The 20,911-nt window shown below is 53.2% G+C and overlaps 1 protein-coding gene across 1 annotated transcript in view; it reads left to right on the top strand.

Moving 5' to 3' along the window:
- Positions 1–705: 705 nt before the first annotated feature.
- The window catches only part of LOC132387483 (amyloid beta precursor like protein 1-like), a gene marked incomplete at its 5' end in the record, with an annotated part of 51,758 nt that continues 31,552 nt past the window's right edge, over positions 706–20,911 (top strand). The window contains 2 exons of the mRNA XM_059959852.1: positions 706–836; positions 1,961–2,035. Of these exons, the coding sequence (XP_059815835.1) occupies positions 706–836; positions 1,961–2,035 (206 nt within the window). The remainder of the gene's footprint in view (positions 837–1,960; positions 2,036–20,911) is intronic.

The following is a 20,911-nucleotide window of genomic DNA, read 5'->3' as shown; positions in this document are numbered from 1 at the left end:
TCGTCATCTCCTGATGAACACTGAGACTGCCTTGTATTCATTCCTCACTCCTCACTTTTTAAAAAAATGTTTGCAGATCATACATTACAGTGTGTTATCCCATTTTGGACTCTTATTTCCAGTTTGGGATAAGCTTCAACAAAGAAAACCAATTATCCAAACACCGCAGCCAATGGAACAGATAACCCAATCTCCATGTAATTGTATCCATCCTACAAACCTAATCAGTGTTGAGCACCCTTACTGTGTATCACCAGTATTTTGTGAGTGTTACAACTGTCTGTAGATTTTCAATGATCTGATGTACTGCGTTCTGCTATGAATCTTGGTGTTATTTGGTGACATATGTACATTGATAACACATTTAGAGGGAGGTTTGATATTGTCATTTAAAAATAAATTGGATAGGTATATGGACAGGAGAAAAATGGAGGGTTATGGGCTGAGTGCCGGTCAGTGGGACTAGGTGAGAGTAAGCGTTCGGCACGGACTAGAAGGGCCGAGATGGCCTGCTTCCTTGCTGTTGTATGTTTATGTGGTTATTTACTTTGAACTTGAATTTAGAATAAATAATTGTATCAGATTTAGGAATAACTGGACTTTCATATATTTCAATGTGTGTGTATGTCTGTCTGTGTGTGTCTGCCGGCCCACGCGCATGTCCTGTGGTGACTCAAACCCAACTGTTTCCTCTGCCCTCCGCAGTGCCCCCCACCCTTGCTCCCACCGATGGGGTGGACGTGTACTTTGAGAGCCCGGGTGATGAGAACGAGCACGCCCACTTCCTCCGCGCCAAGATGGACCTGGAGGAGCGGCGCATGAACCGGATCAATGAAGTGAGCACCCCAGGGTGGGGTGGTGGGGGTGGGGGTAGGGACATGGAGGGGAGGCTGGCTCCCGTGTCCACAACACTCTGCAGTCACGGGCAGGGCAGGGCAGGGCAGTCGCTGAACCATGCACCCGTATGGTAAAAACCGGTGAGAGTAACGAAAACGTGGCAGGTGTCCTTTGCCTCCTGTGGAAGCGGACGCGTTGGCGGGCTTTCTTGGTCAAGGCGACTGCGTCGTTGGATCAGCCCAGGCAATTGGTGATGCTCTGCCCTAGGAACCTGAAGCTCTTCACCCTCCCAACCTCAGCCTCATACCTATTCACCAACACCCTCACTCACCACACCTTGTAAATGGCTAAGCCCGAATTAAAATATGAATGCATACTTGCATTAAAAAACTGGGACAAAAACAAAGATGTACTAATGAGGCTCTCTAAGGTGTTAATTGGACTCACATTTGGAGTATTGTGAACCATTTTCGGCCCCTTATCAAGGATGTGCTGCCATTGGAGAGGGCCCAGAGGGAGTTCATGAGAATGATAATGGAGATTAAGGGGTTAAGGAATGAGGACTTTGCTGACTGTTCCGAAGAATGAGAAGGGATCTTACTGAAAAGCTATCGAATATTGGAAGGACCAGGTGGAGTGGGCGTGGAGAAGAGGGCAAAGCCTCTGAGTACTCGGGAGTCACTGCAGACAGAGAGTGGTGAATCTGTGCAATTCATTGCCACAAAGAACTGTGGTCCACAGGGTTTATTTAAAGCTGAGATTGATGGGTTCTTGATTAGTCACGGTTTCAAAGCTTATAGGGAGAAGGCAGGAGAATGAGGTTGAGAGGGATAAGAAATCAGCCATGATGGAATAGAGGGACAGACTCAATGGGCAGACTGGCCTAATTCTGCTCATGTCACGGCCAAACTCCTCTCTTCCTGATTCCAAGTACCTCAATACACTCTCCGCTTCGCCAGGACAGCTCGTTGAACCACCCCAGGCTCCAGTGGTCTCCCTGTTGCAAGGGAAAGGTGGATGTGTGGGGACTGAAGCAGGATGGATAGTGGGCAGATGGGTAGGGGGAAGTGGGGGTGAGGTGAAGGTGCCATGGCTGACAGAATGTGCGTGTCATGTCCCGCAGGTGATGAGAGAGTGGGCAGCAGCGGATCGACGGGCGAAGAACGCTCCCAACAACGACCGGATGGCACTGAACAAGGTGAGGGTCAGGGTGTGTGTAACTGTGTGAGTGACCCGTTCCCCAATGAGGGACAGTGTGTGTGTAACTGTGAGTGACCCGTTCCCCAGTGAGGGACAGTGTGTGTGTAACTGTGTGAGTGACCCGTTCCCCAATGAGGGACAGTGTGTGTGTAACTGTGAGTGACCCGTTCCCCAATGAGGGTCAGTGTGTGTGTAACTGTGAGTGACCCGTTCCCCAGTGAGGGACAGTGTGTGTGTAACTGTGAGTGACCCGTTCCCCCGTGATGGTCAGTGTGTGTGTAACTGTGAGTGACCCGTTCCCCAGTGAGGGACAGTGTGTGTGTAACTGTGAGTGACCCATTCCCCAGTGAGGGACAGTGTGTGTGTGACTGTGAGTGACCCGTTCCCCAATGAGGGACAGTGTGTGTGTAACTGTGAGTGACCCGTTCCCCAGAGATGGTCAGTGTGTGTGTGACTGTGAGTGACCCGTTCCCCAGTGAGGGACAGTGTGTGTGTAACTGTGAGTGACCCGTTCCCCAATGAGGGACAGTGTGTGTGTAACTGTGAGTGACCCGTTCCCCAGTGAGGGACAGTGTGTGTGTAACTGTGAGTGACCCGTTCCCCAGTGAGGGACAGTGTGTGTGTAACTGTGAGTGACCCGTTCCCCAGTGAGGGACAGTGTGTGTGTAACTGTGAGTGACCCGTTCCCCAGTGAGGGACAGTGTGTGTGTAACTGTGAGTGACCCGTTCCCCAGTGAGGGACAGTGTGTGTGTGACTGTGAGTGACCCGTTCCCCAATGAGGGACAGTGTGTGTGTAACTGTGAGTGACCCATTCCCCAGTGAGGGACAGTGTGTGTGTGACTGTGAGTGACCCGTTCCCCAATGAGGGACAGTGTGTGTGTAACTGTGAGTGACCCGTTCCCCAGTGAGGGACAGTGAGTGTGTAACTGTGAGTGACCCGTTCCCCAGTGAGGGTCAGTGTGTGTGTAACTGTGAGTGACCCGTTCCCCAGTGAGGGACAGTGTGTGTGTAACTGTGAGTGACCCGTTCCCCAGTGAGGGACAGTGTGTGTGTAACTGTGAGTGACCCGTTCCCCAGTGAGGGACAGTGTGTGTGTAACTGTGAGTGACCCGTTCCCCAGTGAGGGACAGTGTGTGTGTGACTGTGAGTGACCCGTTCCCCAATGAGGGACAGTGTGTGTGTAACTGTGAGTGACCCATTCCCCAGTGAGGGACAGTGTGTGTGTGACTGTGAGTGACCCGTTCCCCAATGAGGGACAGTGTGTGTGTAACTGTGAGTGACCCGTTCCCCAGTGAGGGTCAGTGTGTGTGTGACTGTGAGTGACCCGTTCTCCAGTGAGGGTCAGTGTGTGTGTAACTGTGAGTGACCCGTTCCCCAATGAGGGTCAGTGTGTGTGTAACTGTGTGAGTGACCCGTTCCCCAGTGAGGGTCAGTGTGTGTGTAACTGTGTGAGTGACCCGTTCCCCAGTGAGGGTCAGTGTGTGTGTAACTGTGTGAGTGACCCGTTCCCCAATGAGGGACAGTGTGTGTGTAACTGTGAGTGACCCGTTCCCCAATGAGGGTCAGTGTGTGTGTAACTGTGTGAGTGACCCGTTCCCCAATGAGGGTCAGTGTGTGTGTAACTGTGTGAGTGACCCGTTCCCCAATGAGGGACAGTGTGTGTGTAACTGTGAGTGACCCGTTCCCCAATGAGGGTCAGTCTGTGTGTAACTGTGTGAGTGACCCGTTCCCCAGTGAGGGTCAGTGTGTGTGTAACTGTGTGAGTGACCTGTTCCCCAGTGAGGGACAGTGTGTGTGTAACTGTGAGTGACCCGTTCCCCAGTGAGGGACAGTGTGTGTGTAACTGTGAGTGACCCGTTCCCCAGTGAGGGACAGTGTGTGTGTGACTGTGAGTGACGCGTTCCCCAGTGAGGGACAGTGTCAGTGTAACTGTGAGTGACCTGTTCCCCAGTGATGGTCAGTGTGTGTGTAACTGTGAGTGACCCGTTCCCCAGTGAGTGTCAGTGTGTGTGTGTAACTGTGAGTGACCTGTTCCCCAGTGAGTGTCAGTGTGTGTGTGTAACTGTGAGTGACCCCTTACCCAGTGAGGGTCAGTGTGTGTGTAACTGTGAGTGACCCGTTCCCCAGTGAGGGTCAGTGTGTGTGTAACTGTGAGTGACCCGTTCCCCAGTGAGGGTCAGTGTGTGTGTAACTGTGAATGACCCATCACCCAGTGAGGGTCAGTGTGTGTGTAACTGTGAGTGACCCGTTCCCCAATGAGGGACAGTGTGTGTGTAACTGTGAGTGACCCGTTCCCCAATGAGGGTCAGTGTGTGTGTAACTGTGTGAGTGACCCGTTCCCCAGTGAGGGTCAGTGTGTGTGTAACTGTGTGAGTGACCCGTTCCCCAGTGAGGGTCAGTGTGTGTGTAACTGTGTGAGTGACCCGTTCCCCAGTGAGGGACAGTGTGTGTGTAACTGTGAGTGACCCGTTCCCCAGTGAGGGTCAGTGTGTGTGTGTAACTGTGAGTGACCTGTTCCCCCATGAGTGTCAGTGTGTGTGTAACTGTGAGTGACCCGTTCCCCAGTGAGGGTTAGTGTGTGTGTAACTGTGAGTGACCCGTTCCCCAGTGAGGGTCAGTGTGTGTGTAACTGGGAGTGACCCGTTCCCCAGTGAGGGTCAGTGTGTGTGTAACTGTGAGTGACCCGTTCCCCAGTGATGGTCAGTGTGTGTGTAACTGTGAGTGACCCGTTCCCCAGTGAGGGTCAGTGTGTGTTTAACTGTGAGTGACCCGTTCCCCAGTGAGGGTCAGTGTGTGTGTGTAACTGTGAGTGACCCGTTTCCCTGTGAGTGTCAGTGTGTGTGTAACTGTGAGTGACCCGTTCCGCAGTGAGGGTCAGTGTGTGTGTAACTGTGAATGACCCATCCCCCTGTGAGGGTCAGTGTGTGTGTAACTGTGAGTGACCCGTTCCCCAGTGAGGGTCAGTGTGTGTGTAACTGTGAGTGACCCATTCCCTAGTGAGGGACAGTGTGTGTGTAACTGTGAGTGACCTGTTCACCAGTGAGGGTCAGTGTGTGGGTGTAACTGTGAGTGACCTGTTCCCCAGTGATGGTCAGTGTGTGTGTAACTGTGAATGACCCATCCCCCAGTGAGGGTCAGTATGTGTGTAACTGTGAGTGACCCGTTCCCCACTGAGGGTCAGTGTGTGTGTAACTGTGAGTGACCCATTCCCTAGTGAGGGACAGTGTGTGTGTAACTGTGAGTGACCTGTTCCCCAGTGAGGGTCAGTGTGTGTGTAACTGGGAGTGACCCGTTCCCCAGTGAGGGTCAGTGTGTGTGTAACTGTGAGTGACCCGTTCCCCAGTGATGGTCAGTGTGTGTGTAACTGTGAGTGACCCGTTCCCCAGTGAGGGTCAGTGTGTGTTTAACTGTGAGTGACCCGTTCCCCAGTGAGGGTCAGTGTGTGTGTGTAACTGTGAGTGACCCGTTCCCCTGTGAGTGTCAGTGTGTGTGTAACTGTGAGTGACCCGTTCCGCAGTGAGGGTCAGTATGTGTGTAACTGTGAATGACCCATCCCCCAGTGAGGGTCAGTAGGTGTGTAACTGTGAGTGACCCGTTCCCCAGTGAGGGTCAGTGTGTGTGTAACTGTGAGTGACCCATTCCCTAGTGAGGGACAGTGTGTGTGTAACTGTGAGTGACCTGTTCACCAGTGAGGGTCAGTGTGTGGGTGTAACTGTGAGTGACCTGTTCCCCAGTGATGGTCAGTGTGTGTGTAACTGTGAATGACCCATCCCCCAGTGAGGGTCAGTATGTGTGTAACTGTGAGTGACCCGTTCCCCACTGAGGGTCAGTGTGTGTGTAACTGTGACTGACCCATTCCCTAGTGAGGGACAGTGTGTGTGTAACTGTGAGTGACCTGTTCCCCAGTGAGGGTCAGTGTGTGTGTGTAACTGTGAGTGACCCGTTCCCCAGTGATGGTCAGTGTGTTTGTCACTGTGAGTGACCCGTTCCCTAGTGAAGGTCAGTGTGTGTGTAACTGTGAATGACCCATCCCCCAGTGAGGGTCAGTATGTGTGTAACTGTGAGGGACCCATTCCCCAGTGAGGGTCAGTGTGTGTGTAAATGTGAGTGACCCATTCCCCAGTGAGGGACAGTGTGTGTGTTACTGTGAGTGACCCGTTCCCCAGTGAGGGTCAGTGTGTGTGTTACTGTGAGTGACCTGTTCCCTAGTGAGGGTCAGTGTGTGTGTAACTGTGAGTGACCCGTTCCACTGTGAGGGTCAGTGTCTGTGTATCTGTCAGTGACCCGTTCCCCAGTAAGGGTCAGTGTGTGTGTAACTGTGAGTGACCCGTTCCCCAGTGAGGGTCAGTGTGTGTGTAACTGTGAGTGACCTGTTCCCCAGTGAGGGTCAGTGTGTGTGACTGTGAGTGACCCGTTCCCTAGTGAAGGTCAGGGTGTGTGTAACTGTGAGTGACCCATTACCCAGTGAGGGTCTGTGTGTGTAACTGTGAGTGACCCGTTCCCCAGTGAGGGTCAGTGTGTGTGTAACTGTGAGTGACCCCTTACCCAGTGAATGTCAGTGTGTGTGTAACTGTGAGTGACCCCTTACCCAGTGAGGGTCAGTGTGTGTGTAACTGTGAGTGACCCATTCCCCAGTGAATGTCAGTGTGTGTGTAACTGTGAGTGACCCGTTCCCCAGTGAGGGTCAATGTGTGTGTGTGTGTGTGTAACTGTGAGTGACCCGTTCCACAGTGAGTGTCAGTGTGTGTGTAACTGTGAGTGACCCGTTCCCCAGGCAGGGTCAGGGTGTGTGCAACTGTGAGTGACCCGTTCCCCAGTGAGGGTCAGTGTGTGTGTAACTGTGAGTGACCCGTTCCCAGTGAGGGTCAGTGTGTGTGTAACTGTGAGTGTCCCGGTCCCCAGTGAGGGTCAGTGTGTGTGTGTAACTGTGAGTGACCTGTTCCCCAGTGAGGGTCAGTGTGTGTTTAACTGTGAGTGACCCGTTCCCCAGTGAGGGTCAGTGTGTGTTTAACTGTGAGTGACCCGTTCCCCAGAGAGGGTCAGTGTGTGTGTGTAACTGTGAGTGACACATTCCCCAGCGAGTGTCAGTGTGTGTGTGTGTTACTGTGAGTGACCCGTTCCCCAGTGAGGGTCAGTGTGTGTGTAACTGTGAGTGACCCGTTCCCCAGAGATGGTCAGTGTGTGTGTAACTGTGAGTGACCCGTTCCCTAGTGGGGGTCAGTGTGTGTGTAACTGTGAGTGACCCGTACCTCAGTGAGGGTCAGTGTGTGTGTGTGCATCTGTGAGTGACCCGTTCCCCAGTGAAGGTCAATGTGTGTGTGTGTGTAACTGTGAGTGACCCGTTCCCCCGTGAGTGTCAGTGTGTGTGTAACTGTGAGTGACCCGTTCCCCAGTGAGGGTCAGTGTGTGTGTAACTGTGAGTGACCCGTTCCCTAGTGGGGGTCAGTCTGTGTTTAACTGTGAGTGACCCATTACCCAGTGAGGGTCAGTGTGTGTGTAACTGTGTGTGACCCGTTCCCCAGTGAGGGACAGTGTGTGTGTGTAACTGTGAGTGACCCGTTCCCCTGTGAGTGTCAGTGTGTGTGTAACTGTGAGTGACCCGTTCCCCAGTGAGGGTCAGTGTGTGTTTAACTGTGAGTGACCCATTCCCAGTGAGGGTCAGTGTGTGTTTAACTGTGAGTGACCCGTTCTCCAGAGAGGGTCAGTGTGTGTGTGTAACTGTGAGTGACCCGTTCCCCTGTGAGTGTCAGTGTGTGTGTAACTGTGAGTGACACATTCCCCAGCAAGTGTCAGTGTGTGTGTGTGTTACTGTGAGTGACCCGTTCCCCAGTGAGGGTCAGTGTGTGTGTAACGGTGAGTGACCCGTTCCCCAGAGATGGTCAGTGTGTGTGTAACTGTGAGTGACCCGTTCCCTAGTGGGGGTCAGTGTGTGTGTAACTGTGAGTGACCCGTACCTCAGTGAGGGTCAGTGTGTGTGTGTGCATCTGGGAGTGACCCGTTCCCCAGTGAGGGTCAATGTGTGTGTGTGTGTAACTGTGAGTGACCCGTTCCCCCGTGAGTGTCAGTGTGTGTGTAACTGTGAGTGACCCGTTCCCCAGTGAGGGTCAGTGTGTGTGTAACAGTGAGTGACCCGTTCCCTAGTGGGGGTCAGTCTGTGTTTAACTGTGAGTGACCCATTACCCAGTGAGGGTCAGTGTGTGTGTAACTGTGAGTGACCCGTTCCCCAGTGAGGGACAGTGTGTGTGTGTAACTGTGAGTGACCCGTTCTCCTGTGAGTGTCAGTGTGTGTGTAACTGTGAGTGACCCGTTCCCCAGTGAGGGTCAGTGTGTGTGTAACTGTGAGTGACCTGTTCCGCAGTGAGGGTCAGTGTGTGTGTAACTGTGAGTGACCCGTTCCCCAGTGAGGGTCAGTGTGTGTGTAACTGTGAGTGACCCCTTACCCAGTGAATGTCAGTGTGTGTGTAACTGTGAGTGACCTGTTCCCCAGTGAGGGTCAGTGTGTGTGTGTAACTGTGAGTGACCCGTTCCCCAGTGATGGTCAGTGTGTGTGTGACTGTGAGTGACCCGTTCCCTAGTGAAGGTCAGTGTGTGTGTAACTGTGAGTGACCCATTACCCAGTGAGGGTCAGTCTGTGTGTAACTGTGAGTGACCCGTTCCCCACTGAGGGTCAGTGTGTGTGTAAATGTGAGTGACCCATTCCCTAGTGAGGGACAGTGTGTGTGTAACTGTGAGTGACCCGTTCCCCAGTGAGGGTCAGTGTGTGTGTTACTGTGAGTGACCTGTTCCCTAGTGAGGGTCAGTGTGTGTGTAACTGTGAGTGAACCGTTCCCCTGTGAGGGTCAGTGTGTGTGTATCTGTCAGTGACCCGTTCCCCAGTAAGGGTCAGTGTCTGTGTATCTGTCAGTGACCCGTTCCCCAGTGAGGGTCAGTGTGTGTGTTACTGTGAGTGACCTGTTCCCTAGTGAGGGTCAGTGTGTGTGTAACTGTGAGTGACCCGTTCCACTGTGAGGGTCAGTGTCTGTGTATCTGTCAGTGACCCGTTCCCTAGTAAGGGTCAGTGTGTGTGTAACTGTGAGTGACCCGTTCCCCAGTGAGGGTCAATGTGTGTGTAACTGTGAGTGACCTGTTCCCCAGTGAGGGTCAGTGTGTGTGACTGTGAGTGACCCGTTCCCTAGTGAAGGTCAGTGTGTGTGTAACTGTGAGTGACCCATTACCCAGTGAGGGTCAGTCTGTGTGTAACTGTGAGTGACCCGTTCCCCACTGAGGGTCAGTGTGTGTGTAACTGTGAGTGACCCGTTCCCCAGTGAGGGTCAGTGTGTGTGTTACTGTGAGTGACCTGTTCCCTAGTGAGGGTCAGTGTGTGTGTAACTGTGAGTGACCCGTTCCCCTGTGAGGGTCAGTGTGTGTGTATCTGTCAGTGACCCGTTCCCCAGTAAGGGTCAGTGTGTGTGTAACTGTGAGTAACCCGTTCCCCAGTGAGGGTCAGTGTGTGTGTAACTGTGAGTGACCCGTTCCCTAGTGAAGGTCAGTGTGTGTGTAACTGTGAGTGACCCATTACCCAGTGAGGGTCAGTGTGTGTGTAACTGTGAGTGACCCGTTCCCCAGTGAGGGTCAGTGTGTGTGTAACTGTGAGTGACCCCTTACCCAGTGAATGTCAGTGTGTGTGTAACTGTGAGTGACCCCTTACCCAGTGAGGGTCAGTGTGTGGGTAACTGTGAGTGACCCGTTCCCCAGTGAATGTCAGTGTGTGTGTGACTGTGAGTGACCCGTTCTCTGGTGATGGTCAGTGTGTGTGTGACTGTGAGTGACCCGTTCCCTAGTGAAGGTCAGTGTGTGTGTAACTGTGAGTGACCCATTACCCAGTGAGGGTCTGTGTGTGTAACTGTGAGTGACCCTTTCCCCAGTGAGGGTCAGTGTGTATGTAACTGTGCGTGACCCCTTACCCAGTGAATGTCAGTGTGTGTGTAACTGTGAGTGACCCCTTACCCAGTGAGGGTCAGTGTGTGTGTAACTGTGAGTGACCCCTTACCCAGTGAGGGTCAATGTGTGTGTGTGTGTGTAACTGTGAGTGACCCGGTCCCCGGTTAGGGTCAGTGTGTGTGTAACTGTGAGTGACCCATTCCCCAGTGAGGGTCAGTGTGTGTTTAACTGTGAGTGACCCGTTCCCTAGTCAGGGTCAGTGTGTGTGTAACTGTGAGTGACCCGTTCCCCAGTGAGGGTCAGTGTGTGTGTAACTGTGAGTGACCCGTTCCCTAGTGAGGGTCAGTTTGTGTGTAACTGTGAGTGACCCGTTCCCAGTGAGGGTCAGTGTGTGTGTAAGTGTGAGTGACCCGTTCCCCCATGAGTGTCAGTGTGTGTGTAACTGTGAGTGACCCGTTCCCCAGTGAGGGTTAGTGTGTGTGTAACTGTGAGTGACCCGTTCCCCAGTGAGGGTCAGTGTGTGTGTAACTGGGAGTGACCCGTTCCCCAGTGAGGGTCAGTGTGTGTGTGACTGTGAGTGACCCGTTCCCTAGTGAAGGTCAGTGTGTGTGTAACTGTGAGTGACCCATTACCCAGTGAGGGTCAGTCTGTGTGTAACTGTGAGTGACCCGTTCCCCACTGAGGGTCAGTGTGTGTGTAAATGTGAGTGACCCATTCCCTAGTGAGGGACAGTGTGTGTGTAACTGTGAGTGACCCGTTCCCCAGTGAGGGTCAGTGTGTGTGTTACTGTGAGTGACCTGTTCCCTAGTGAGGGTCAGTGTGTGTGTAACTGTGAGTGAACCGTTCCCCTGTGAGGGTCAGTGTGTGTGTATCTGTCAGTGACCCGTTCCCCAGTAAGGGTCAGTGTCTGTGTATCTGTCAGTGACCCGTTCCCCAGTGAGGGTCAGTGTGTGTGTTACTGTGAGTGACCTGTTCCCTAGTGAGGGTCAGTGTGTGTGTAACTGTGAGTGACCCGTTCCACTGTGAGGGTCAGTGTCTGTGTATCTGTCAGTGACCCGTTCCCTAGTAAGGGTCAGTGTGTGTGTAACTGTGAGTGACCCGTTCCCCAGTGAGGGTCAATGTGTGTGTAACTGTGAGTGACCTGTTCCCCAGTGAGGGTCAGTGTGTGTGACTGTGAGTGACCCGTTCCCTAGTGAAGGTCAGTGTGTGTGTAACTGTGAGTGACCCATTACCCAGTGAGGGTCAGTCTGTGTGTAACTGTGAGTGACCCGTTCCCCACTGAGGGTCAGTGTGTGTGTAACTGTGAGTGACCCGTTCCCCAGTGAGGGTCAGTGTGTGTGTTACTGTGAGTGACCTGTTCCCTAGTGAGGGTCAGTGTGTGTGTAACTGTGAGTGACCCGTTCCCCTGTGAGGGTCAGTGTGTGTGTATCTGTCAGTGACCCGTTCCCCAGTAAGGGTCAGTGTGTGTGTAACTGTGAGTAACCCGTTCCCCAGTGAGGGTCAGTGTGTGTGTAACTGTGAGTGACCCGTTCCCTAGTGAAGGTCAGTGTGTGTGTAACTGTGAGTGACCCATTACCCAGTGAGGGTCAGTGTGTGTGTAACTGTGAGTGACCCGTTCCCCAGTGAGGGTCAGTGTGTGTGTAACTGTGAGTGACCCCTTACCCAGTGAATGTCAGTGTGTGTGTAACTGTGAGTGACCCCTTACCCAGTGAGGGTCAGTGTGTGGGTAACTGTGAGTGACCCGTTCCCCAGTGAATGTCAGTGTGTGTGTGACTGTGAGTGACCCGTTCTCTGGTGATGGTCAGTGTGTGTGTGACTGTGAGTGACCCGTTCCCTAGTGAAGGTCAGTGTGTGTGTAACTGTGAGTGACCCATTACCCAGTGAGGGTCTGTGTGTGTAACTGTGAGTGACCCTTTCCCCAGTGAGGGTCAGTGTGTATGTAACTGTGCGTGACCCCTTACCCAGTGAATGTCAGTGTGTGTGTAACTGTGAGTGACCCCTTACCCAGTGAGGGTCAGTGTGTGTGTAACTGTGAGTGACCCCTTACCCAGTGAGGGTCAATGTGTGTGTGTGTGTGTAACTGTGAGTGACCCGGTCCCCGGTTAGGGTCAGTGTGTGTGTAACTGTGAGTGACCCGTTCCCCAGTGAGGGTCAGTGTGTGTTTAACTGTGAGTGACCCGTTCCCTAGTCAGGGTCAGTGTGTGTGTAACTGTGAGTGACCCGTTCCCCAGTGAGGGTCAGTGTGTGTGTAACTGTGAGTGACCCGTTCCCTAGTGAGGGTCAGTTTGTGTGTAACTGTGAGTGACCCGTTCCCAGTGAGGGTCAGTGTGTGTGTAAGTGTGAGTGACCCGTTCCCCCATGAGTGTCAGTGTGTGTGTAACTGTGAGTGACCCGTTCCCCAGTGAGGGTTAGTGTGTGTGTAACTGTGAGTGACCCGTTCCCCAGTGAGGGTCAGTGTGTGTGTAACTGGGAGTGACCCGTTCCCCAGTGAGGGTCAGTGTGTGTGTAACTGTGAGTGACCCGTTCCCCAGTGATGGTCAGTGTGTGTGTAACTGTGAGTGACCCGTTCCCCAGTGAGGGTCAGTGTGTGTTTAACTGTGAGTGACCCGTTCCCCAGTGAGGGTCAGTGTGTGTGTGTAACTGTGAGTGACCCGTTCCCCTGTGAGTGTCAGTGTGTGTGTAACTGTGAGTGACCCGTTCCGCAGTGAGGGTCAGTGTGTGTGTAACTGTGAATGACCCATCCCCCTGTGAGGGTCAGTGTGTGTGTAACTGTGAGTGACCCGTTCCCCAGTGTGGGTCAGTGTGTGTGTAACTGTGAGTGACCCATTCCCTAGTGAGGGACAGTGTGTGTGTAACTGTGAGTGACCTGTTCACCAGTGAGGGTCAGTGTGTGGGTGTAACTGTGAGTGACCTGTTCCCCAGTGATGGTCAGTGTGTGTGTAACTGTGAATGACCCATCCCCCAGTGAGGGTCAGTATGTGTGTAACTGTGAGTGACCCGTTCCCCACTGAGGGTCAGTGTGTGTGTAACTGTGAGTGACCCATTCCCTAGTGAGGGACAGTGTGTGTGTAACTGTGAGTGACCTGTTCCCCAGTGAGGGTCAGTGTGTGTGTAACTGGGAGTGACCCGTTCCCCAGTGAGGGTCAGTGTGTGTGTAACTGTGAGTGACCCGTTCCCCAGTGATGGTCAGTGTGTGTGTAACTGTGAGTGACCCGTTCCCCAGTGAGGGTCAGTGTGTGTTTAACTGTGAGTGACCCGTTCCCCAGTGAGGGTCAGTGTGTGTGTGTAACTGTGAGTGACCCGTTCCCCTGTGAGTGTCAGTGTGTGTGTAACTGTGAGTGACCCGTTCCGCAGTGAGGGTCAGTATGTTTGTAACTGTGAATGACCCATCCCCCAGTGAGGGTCAGTATGTGTGTAACTGTGAGTGACCCGTTCCCCAGTGAGGGTCAGTGTGTGTGTAACTGTGAGTGACCCATTCCCTAGTGAGGGACAGTGTGTGTGTAACTGTGAGTGACCTGTTCACCAGTGAGGGTCAGTGTGTGGGTGTAACTGTGAGTGACCTGTTCCCCAGTGATGGTCAGTGTGTGTGTAACTGTGAATGACCCATCCCCCAGTGAGGGTCAGTATGTGTGTAACTGTGAGTGACCCGTTCCCCACTGAGGGTCAGTGTGTGTGTAACTGTGAGTGACCCATTCCCTAGTGAGGGACAGTGTGTGTGTAACTGTGAGTGACCTGTTCCCCAGTGAGGGTCAGTGTGTGTGTGTAACTGTGAGTGACCCGTTCCCCAGTGATGGTCAGTGTGTGTGTCACTGTGAGTGACCCGTTCCCTAGTGAAGGTCAGTGTGTGTGTAACTGTGAATGACCCATCCCCCAGTGAGGGTCAGTATGTGTGTAACTGTGAGGGACCCATTCCCCAGTGAGGGTCAGTGTGTGTGTAAATGTGAGTGACCCATTCCCCAGTGAGGGACAGTGTGTGTGTTACTGTGAGTGACCCGTTCCCCAGTGAGGGTCAGTGTGTGTGTTACTGTGAGTGACCTGTTCCCTAGTGAGGGTCAGTGTGTGTGTAACTGTGAGTGACCCGTTCCACTGTGAGGGTCAGTGTCTGTGTATCTGTCAGTGACCCGTTCCCCAGTAAGGGTCAGTGTGTGTGTAACTGTGAGTGACCCGTTCCCCAGTGAGGGTCAGTGTGTGTGTAACTGTGAGTGACCTGTTCCCCAGTGAGGGTCAGTGTGTGTGACTGTGAGTGACCCGTTCCCTAGTGAAGGTCAGTGTGTGTGTAACTGTGAGTGACCCATTACCCAGTGAGGGTCTGTGTGTGTAACTGTGAGTGACCCGTTCCCCAGTGAGGGTCAGTGTGTGTGTAACTGTGAGTGACCCCTTACCCAGTGAATGTCAGTGTGTGTGTAACTGTGAGTGACCCCTTACCCAGTGAGGGTCAGTGTGTGTGTAACTGTGAGTGACCCATTCCCCAGTGAATGTCAGTGTGTGTGTAACTGTGAGTGACCCGTTCCCCAGTGAGGGTCAATGTGTGTGTGTGTGTGTGTAACTGTGAGTGACCCGTTCCACAGTGAGTGTCAGTGTGTGTGTAACTGTGAGTGACCCGTTCCCCAGGCAGGGTCAGGGTGTGTGCAACTGTGAGTGACCCGTTCCCCAGTGAGGGTCAGTGTGTGTGTAACTGTGAGTGACCCGTTCCCAGTGAGGGTCAGTGTGTGTGTAACTGTGAGTGGCCCGGTCCCCAGTGAGGGTCAGTGTGTGTGTGTGTAACTGTGAGTGACCTGTTCCCCAGTGAGGGTCAGTGTGTGTTTAACTGTGAGTGACCCGTTCCCCAGTGAGGGTCAGTGTGTGTGTAACTGTGAGTGACCCGTTCCCCAGAGATGGTCAGTGTGTGTGTAACTGTGAGTGACCCGTTCCCTAGTGGGGGTCAGTGTGTGTGTAACTGTGAGTGACCCGTACCTCAGTGAGGGTCAGTGTGTGTGTGTGCATCTGTGAGTGACCCGTTCCCCAGTGAGGGTCAATGTGTGTGTGTGTGTAACTGTGAGTGACCCGTTCCCCCGTGAGTGTCAGTGTGTGTGTAACTGTGAGTGACCCGTTCCCTAGTGGGGGTCAGTCTGTGTTTAACTGTGAGTGACCCATTACCCAGTGAGGGTCAGTGTGTGTGTAACTGTGTGTGACCCGTTCCCCAGTGAGGGACAGTGTGTGTGTGTAACTGTGAGTGACCCGTTCCCCTGTGAGTGTCAGTGTGTGTGTAACTGTGAGTGACCCGTTCCCCAGTGAGGGTCAGTGTGTGTTTAACTGTGAGTGACCCATTCCCCAGTGAGGGTCAGTGTGTGTTTAACTGTGAGTGACCCGTTCTCCAGAGAGGGTCAGTGTGTGTGTGTAACTGTGAGTGACCCGTTCCCCTGTGAGTGTCAGTGTGTGTGTAACTGTGAGTGACACATTCCCCAGCGAGTGTCAGTGTGTGTGTGTGTTACTGTGAGTGACCCGTTCCCCAGTGAGGGTCAGTGTGTGTGTAACGGTGAGTGACCCGTTCCCCAGAGATGGTCAGTGTGTGTGTAACTGTGAGTGACCCGTTCCCTAGTGGGGGTCAGTGTGTGTGTAACTGTGAGTGACCCGTACCTCAGTGAGGGTCAGTGTGTGTGTGTGCATCTGGGAGTGACCCGTTCCCCAGTGAGGGTCAATGTGTGTGTGTGTGTAACTGTGAGTGACCCGTTCCCCCGTGAGTGTCAGTGTGTGTGTAACTGTGAGTGACCCGTTCCCCAGTGAGGGTCAGTGTGTGTGTAACTGTGAGTGACCCGTTCCCTAGTGGGGGTCAGTCTGTGTTTAACTGTGAGTGACCCATTACCCAGTGAGGGTCAGTGTGTGTGTAACTGTGAGTGACCCGTTCCCCAGTGAGGGACAGTGTGTGTGTGTAACTGTGAGTGACCCGTTCCCCTGTGAGTGTCAGTGTGTGTGTAACTGTGAGTGACCCGTTCCCCAGTGAGGGTCAGTGTGTGTGTAACTGTGAGTGACCTGTTCCGCAGTGAGGGTCAGTGTGTGTGTAACTGTGTGACCCATTACCCAGTGAGGGTCAGTGTGTGTGTAACTGTGAGTGACCCGTTCCCCAGTGAGGGTCAGTGTGTGTGTAACTGTGAGTGACCCCTTACCCAGTGAATGTCAGTGTGTGTGTAACTGTGAGTGACCTGTTCCCCAGTGAGGGTCAGTGTGTGTGTGTAACTGTGAGTGACCCGTTCCCCAGTGATGGTCAGTGTGTGTGTGACTGTGAGTGACCCGTTCCCTAGTGAAGGTCAGTGTGTGTGTAACTGTGAGTGACCCATTACCCAGTGAGGGTCAGTCTGTGTGTAACTGTGAGTGACCCGTTCCCCACTGAGGGTCAGTGTGTGTGTAAATGTGAGTGACCCATTCCCTAGTGAGGGTCAGTGTGTGTGTAACTGTGAGTGAACCGTTCCCCTGTGAGGGTCAGTGTGTGTGTATCTGTCAGTGACCCGTTCCCCAGTAAGGGTCAGTGTGTGTGTAACTGTGAGTAACCCGTTCCCCAGTGAGGGTCAGTGTGTGTGTAACTGTGAGTGACCCGTTCCCTAGTGATGGTCAGTGTGTGTGTGACTGTGAGTGACCCGTTCCCTAGTGAAGGTCAGTGTGTGTGTAACAGTGTGTGACCCATTACCCTGTGAGGGTCTGTGTGTGTAACTGTGAGTGACCCGTTCCCCAGTGAGGGTCAGTGTGTGTGTAACTGTGAGTGATCTGTTCCCCAGATATGGTCAGTGTGTGTGTGACTGTGAGTGACCCGTTCCCTAGTGAAGGTCAGTGTGTGTGTAACTGTGAGTGACCCATTACCCAGTGAGGGTCAGTCTGTGTGTAACTGTGAGTGACCCGTTCCCCACTGAGGGTCAGTGTGTGTGTAACTGTGAGTGACCCGTTCCCCAGTGAGGGTCAGTGTGTGTGTTACTGTGAGTGACCTGTTCCCTAGTGAGGGTCAGTGTGTGTGTAACTGTGAGTGACCCGTTCCCCTGTGAGGGTCAGTGTGTGTGTATCTGTCAGTGACCCGTTCCCCAGTAAGGGTCAGTGTGTGTGTAACTGTGAGTAACCCGTTCCCCAGTGAGGGTCAGTGTGTGTGTAACTGTGAGTGACCCGTTCCCTAGTGAAGGTCAGTGTGTGTGTAACTGTGAGTGACCCATTACCCAGTGAGGGTCAGTGTGTGTGTAACTGTGAGTGACACATTCCCCAGCGAGTGTCAGTGTGTGTGTGTGTTACTGTGAGTGACCCGTTCCCCAGTGAGGGTCAGTGTGTGTGTAACGGTGAGTGACCCGTTCCCCAGAGATGGTCAGTGTGTGTGTAACTGTGAGTGACCCGTTCCCTAGTGGGGGTCAGTGTGTGTGTAACTGTGAGTGACCCGTACCTCAGTGAGGGTCAGTGTGTGTGTGTGCATCTGGGAGTGACCCGTTCCCCAGTGAGGGTCAATGTGTGTGTGTGTGTAACTGTGAGTGACCCGTTCCCCCGTGAGTGTCAGTGTGTGTGTAACTGTGAGTGACCCGTTCCCCAGTGAGGGTCAGTGTGTGTGTAACTGTGAGTGACCCGTTCCCTAGTGGGGGTCAGTCTGTGTTTAACTGTGAGTGACCCATTACCCAGTGAGGGTCAGTGTGTGTGTAACTGTGAGTGACCCGTTCCCCAGTGAGGGACAGTGTGTGTGTGTAACTGTGAGTGACCCGTTCCCCTGTGAGTGTCAGTGTGTGTGTAACTGTGAGTGACCCGTTCCCCAGTGAGGGTCAGTGTGTGTGTAACTGTGAGTGACCTGTTCCGCAGTGAGGGTCAGTGTGTGTGTAACTGTGTGACCCATTACCCAGTGAGGGTCAGTGTGTGTGTAACTGTGAGTGACCCGTTCCCCAGTGAGGGTCAGTGTGTGTGTAACTGTGAGTGACCCCTTACCCAGTGAATGTCAGTGTGTGTGTAACTGTGAGTGACCTGTTCCCCAGTGAGGGTCAGTGTGTGTGTGTAACTGTGAGTGACCCGTTCCCCAGTGATGGTCAGTGTGTGTGTGACTGTGAGTGACCCGTTCCCTAGTGAAGGTCAGTGTGTGTGTAACTGTGAGTGACCCATTACCCAGTGAGGGTCAGTCTGTGTGTAACTGTGAGTGACCCGTTCCCCACTGAGGGTCAGTGTGTGTGTAAATGTGAGTGACCCATTCCCTAGTGAGGGTCAGTGTGTGTGTAACTGTGAGTGAACCGTTCCCCTGTGAGGGTCAGTGTGTGTGTATCTGTCAGTGACCCGTTCCCCAGTAAGGGTCAGTGTGTGTGTAACTGTGAGTAACCCGTTCCCCAGTGAGGGTCAGTGTGTGTGTAACTGTGAGTGACCCGTTCCCTAGTGATGGTCAGTGTGTGTGTGACTGTGAGTGACCCGTTCCCTAGTGAAGGTCAGTGTGTGTGTAACAGTGTGTGACCCATTAGCCTGTGAGGGTCTGTGTGTGTAACTGTGAGTGACCCGTTCCCCAGTGAGGGTCAGTGTGTGTGTAACTGTGAGTGATCTGTTCCCCAGATATGGTCAGTGTGTGTGTGACTGTGAGTGACCCGTTCCCTAATGAAGGTCAGTGTGTGTGTAACTGTGAGTGACCCATTACCCAGTGAGGGTCAGTCTGTGTGTAACTGTGAGTGACCCGTTCCCCACTGAGGGTCAGTGTGTGTGTAACTGTGAGTGACCCGTTCCCCAGTGAGGGTCAGTGTGTGTGTTACTGTGAGTGACCTGTTCCCTAGTGAGGGTCAGTGTGTGTGTAACTGTGAGTAACCCGTTCCCCAGTGAGGGTCAGTGTGTGTGTAACTGTGTGTGACCCGTTCCCTAGTGAAGGTCAGTGTGTGTGTAACTGTGAGTGACCCATTACCCAGTGAGGGTCAGTGTGTGTGTAACTGTGAGTGACCCGTTCCCCAGTGAGGGTCAGTGTGTGTGTAACTGTGAGTGACCCCTTACCCAGTGAATGTCAGTGTGTGGGTAACTGTGAGTGACCCGTTCCCCAGTGAATGTCAGTGTGTGTGTGACTGTGAGTGACCCGTTCTCTGGTGATGGTCAGTGTGTGTCTGACTGTGAGTGACCCGTTCCCTAGTGAAGGTCAGTGTGTGTGTAACTGTGAGTGACCCATTACCCAGTGAGGGTCTGTGTGTGTAACTGTGAGTGACCCTTTCCCCAGTGAGGGTCAGTGTGTGTTTAACTGTGAGTGACCCGTTCCCCAGTGAGGGTCAGTGTGTGTGTGTAACTGTGAGTGACCCGTTCCCCAGTGAGGGTCAGTGTGTGTTTAACTGTGAGTGACCCGTTCCCCAGTGAGGGTCAGTGTGTGTGTGTAACTGTGAGTGACCCGTTCCCCTCTGAGTGTCAGTGTGTGTGTAACTGTGAGTGACACATTCCCCAGCGAGTGTCAGTGTGTGTGTGTTACTGTGAGTGACCCGTTCCCAAGTGAGGGTCAGTGTGTGTGTAACTGTGAGTGACCCGTTCCCCAGAGATGGTCAGTGTGTGTGTGACTGTGAGTGACCCGCTCCCTAGTGGGGGTCAGTGTGTGTGTAACTGTGAGTGACCCGTATCCCAGTGAGGGTCAGTGTGTGTGTGTGCAACTGTGAGTGACCCGTTCCGCAGTGAGGGTCAATGTGTGTGTGTAACTGTGAGTGACCCGTTCCCCCGTGAGTGTCAGTGTGTGTGTAACTGTGAGTGACCTGTTCCCCAGTGAGGGTCAGTGTGTGTGTAACTGTGAGTGACCCGTTCCCCAGTGAGGGTTAGTGTGTTTGTAACTGTGAGTGACCCGTTCCCCAGTGATGGTCAGTGTGTGAGTGACTGTGAGTGACCCGTTCCCTAGTGGGGGTCAGTGTGTGTGTAACTGTGAGTGACCCGTACCCCAGTGAGGGTCAGTGTGTGTGTGTGCAACTGTGAGTGACCCGTTCCCCAGTGAGGGTCAATGTGTGTGTGTGTGTGTGTAACTGTGGTTGACCAGTTCCCCCGTGAGTGTCAGTGTGTTTGTAACTGTGAGTGACCCGTTCCCTAGTGGGGGTCAGTGTGTGTGTAACTGTGAGTGACCTGTTCCCTAGTGAGGGTCAGTGTGTGTGTAACTGTGAGTGACCCGTTCCCCAGTGAGAGTCAGTGTGTGTTTAACTGTGAGTGACCCATTCCCCAGTGAGGGTCAGTGTGTGTTTAACTGTGAGTGACCCGTTCCCCTGTGAGTGTCAGTGTGTGTGTAACTGTGAGTGACCCGTTCCGCAGTGAGGGTCAGTGTGTGTGTAACTGTGAGTGACCCGTTCCCAGTGAGGGTCAGTGTGTGTGTAACTGTGAGTGACCCGTTCCCAGTGAGGGTCAGTGTGTGTTTAACTGTGAGTGACCCGTTCCCCAGTGAGGGTCAGTGTGTGTGTAACTGTGAGTGACCCGTTCCCAGGTGATGGTCAGTGTGTGTGTAACTGTGAGTGACCCGTTCCCAGTGAGGGTCAGTGTGTGTGTAACTGTGAGTGACCCGTTCCCCAGTGAGGGTCAGTGTGTGTGTAACTGTGAGTGACCCGTTCCCAGTGAGGGTCAGTGTGTGTGTAACTGTGAGTGACCCGTTCCCCAGTGAGGGTCAGTGTGTGTGACTGTGAGTGACCCGTTCCCCAGTGAGGGTCAGTCTGTGTGTATCTGTGAGTGACCCGGTCCCCAGTGAGGGTCAGTGTTTCTGTAACTGTGAGTGACCCGGTCCCAGTGAGGGTCAGTGTGTGTGTGACTGTGAGTGACCCGTTCCCTAGTGAAGGTCAGTGTGTGTGTAACTGTGAGTGACCCATTACCCAGTGAGGGTCTGTGTGTGTAACTGTGAGTGACCCTTTCCCCAGTGAGGGTCAGTGTGTGTGTAACTGTGAGTGACCCCTTACCCAGTGAATGTCAGTGTGTGTGTAACTGTGAGTGACCCCTTACCCAGTGAGGGTCAGTGTGTGTGTAACTGTGAGTGACCCCTTACCCAGTGAG

Source organism: Hypanus sabinus, unplaced genomic scaffold (assembly GCF_030144855.1).
Source record: "Hypanus sabinus isolate sHypSab1 unplaced genomic scaffold, sHypSab1.hap1 scaffold_1908, whole genome shotgun sequence".
Lineage (NCBI taxonomy): Eukaryota > Metazoa > Chordata > Chondrichthyes > Myliobatiformes > Dasyatidae > Hypanus > Hypanus sabinus.
Note: the sequence above shows the minus strand (reverse complement) of the source record. Positions and strands in the feature narration are given on the sequence as shown.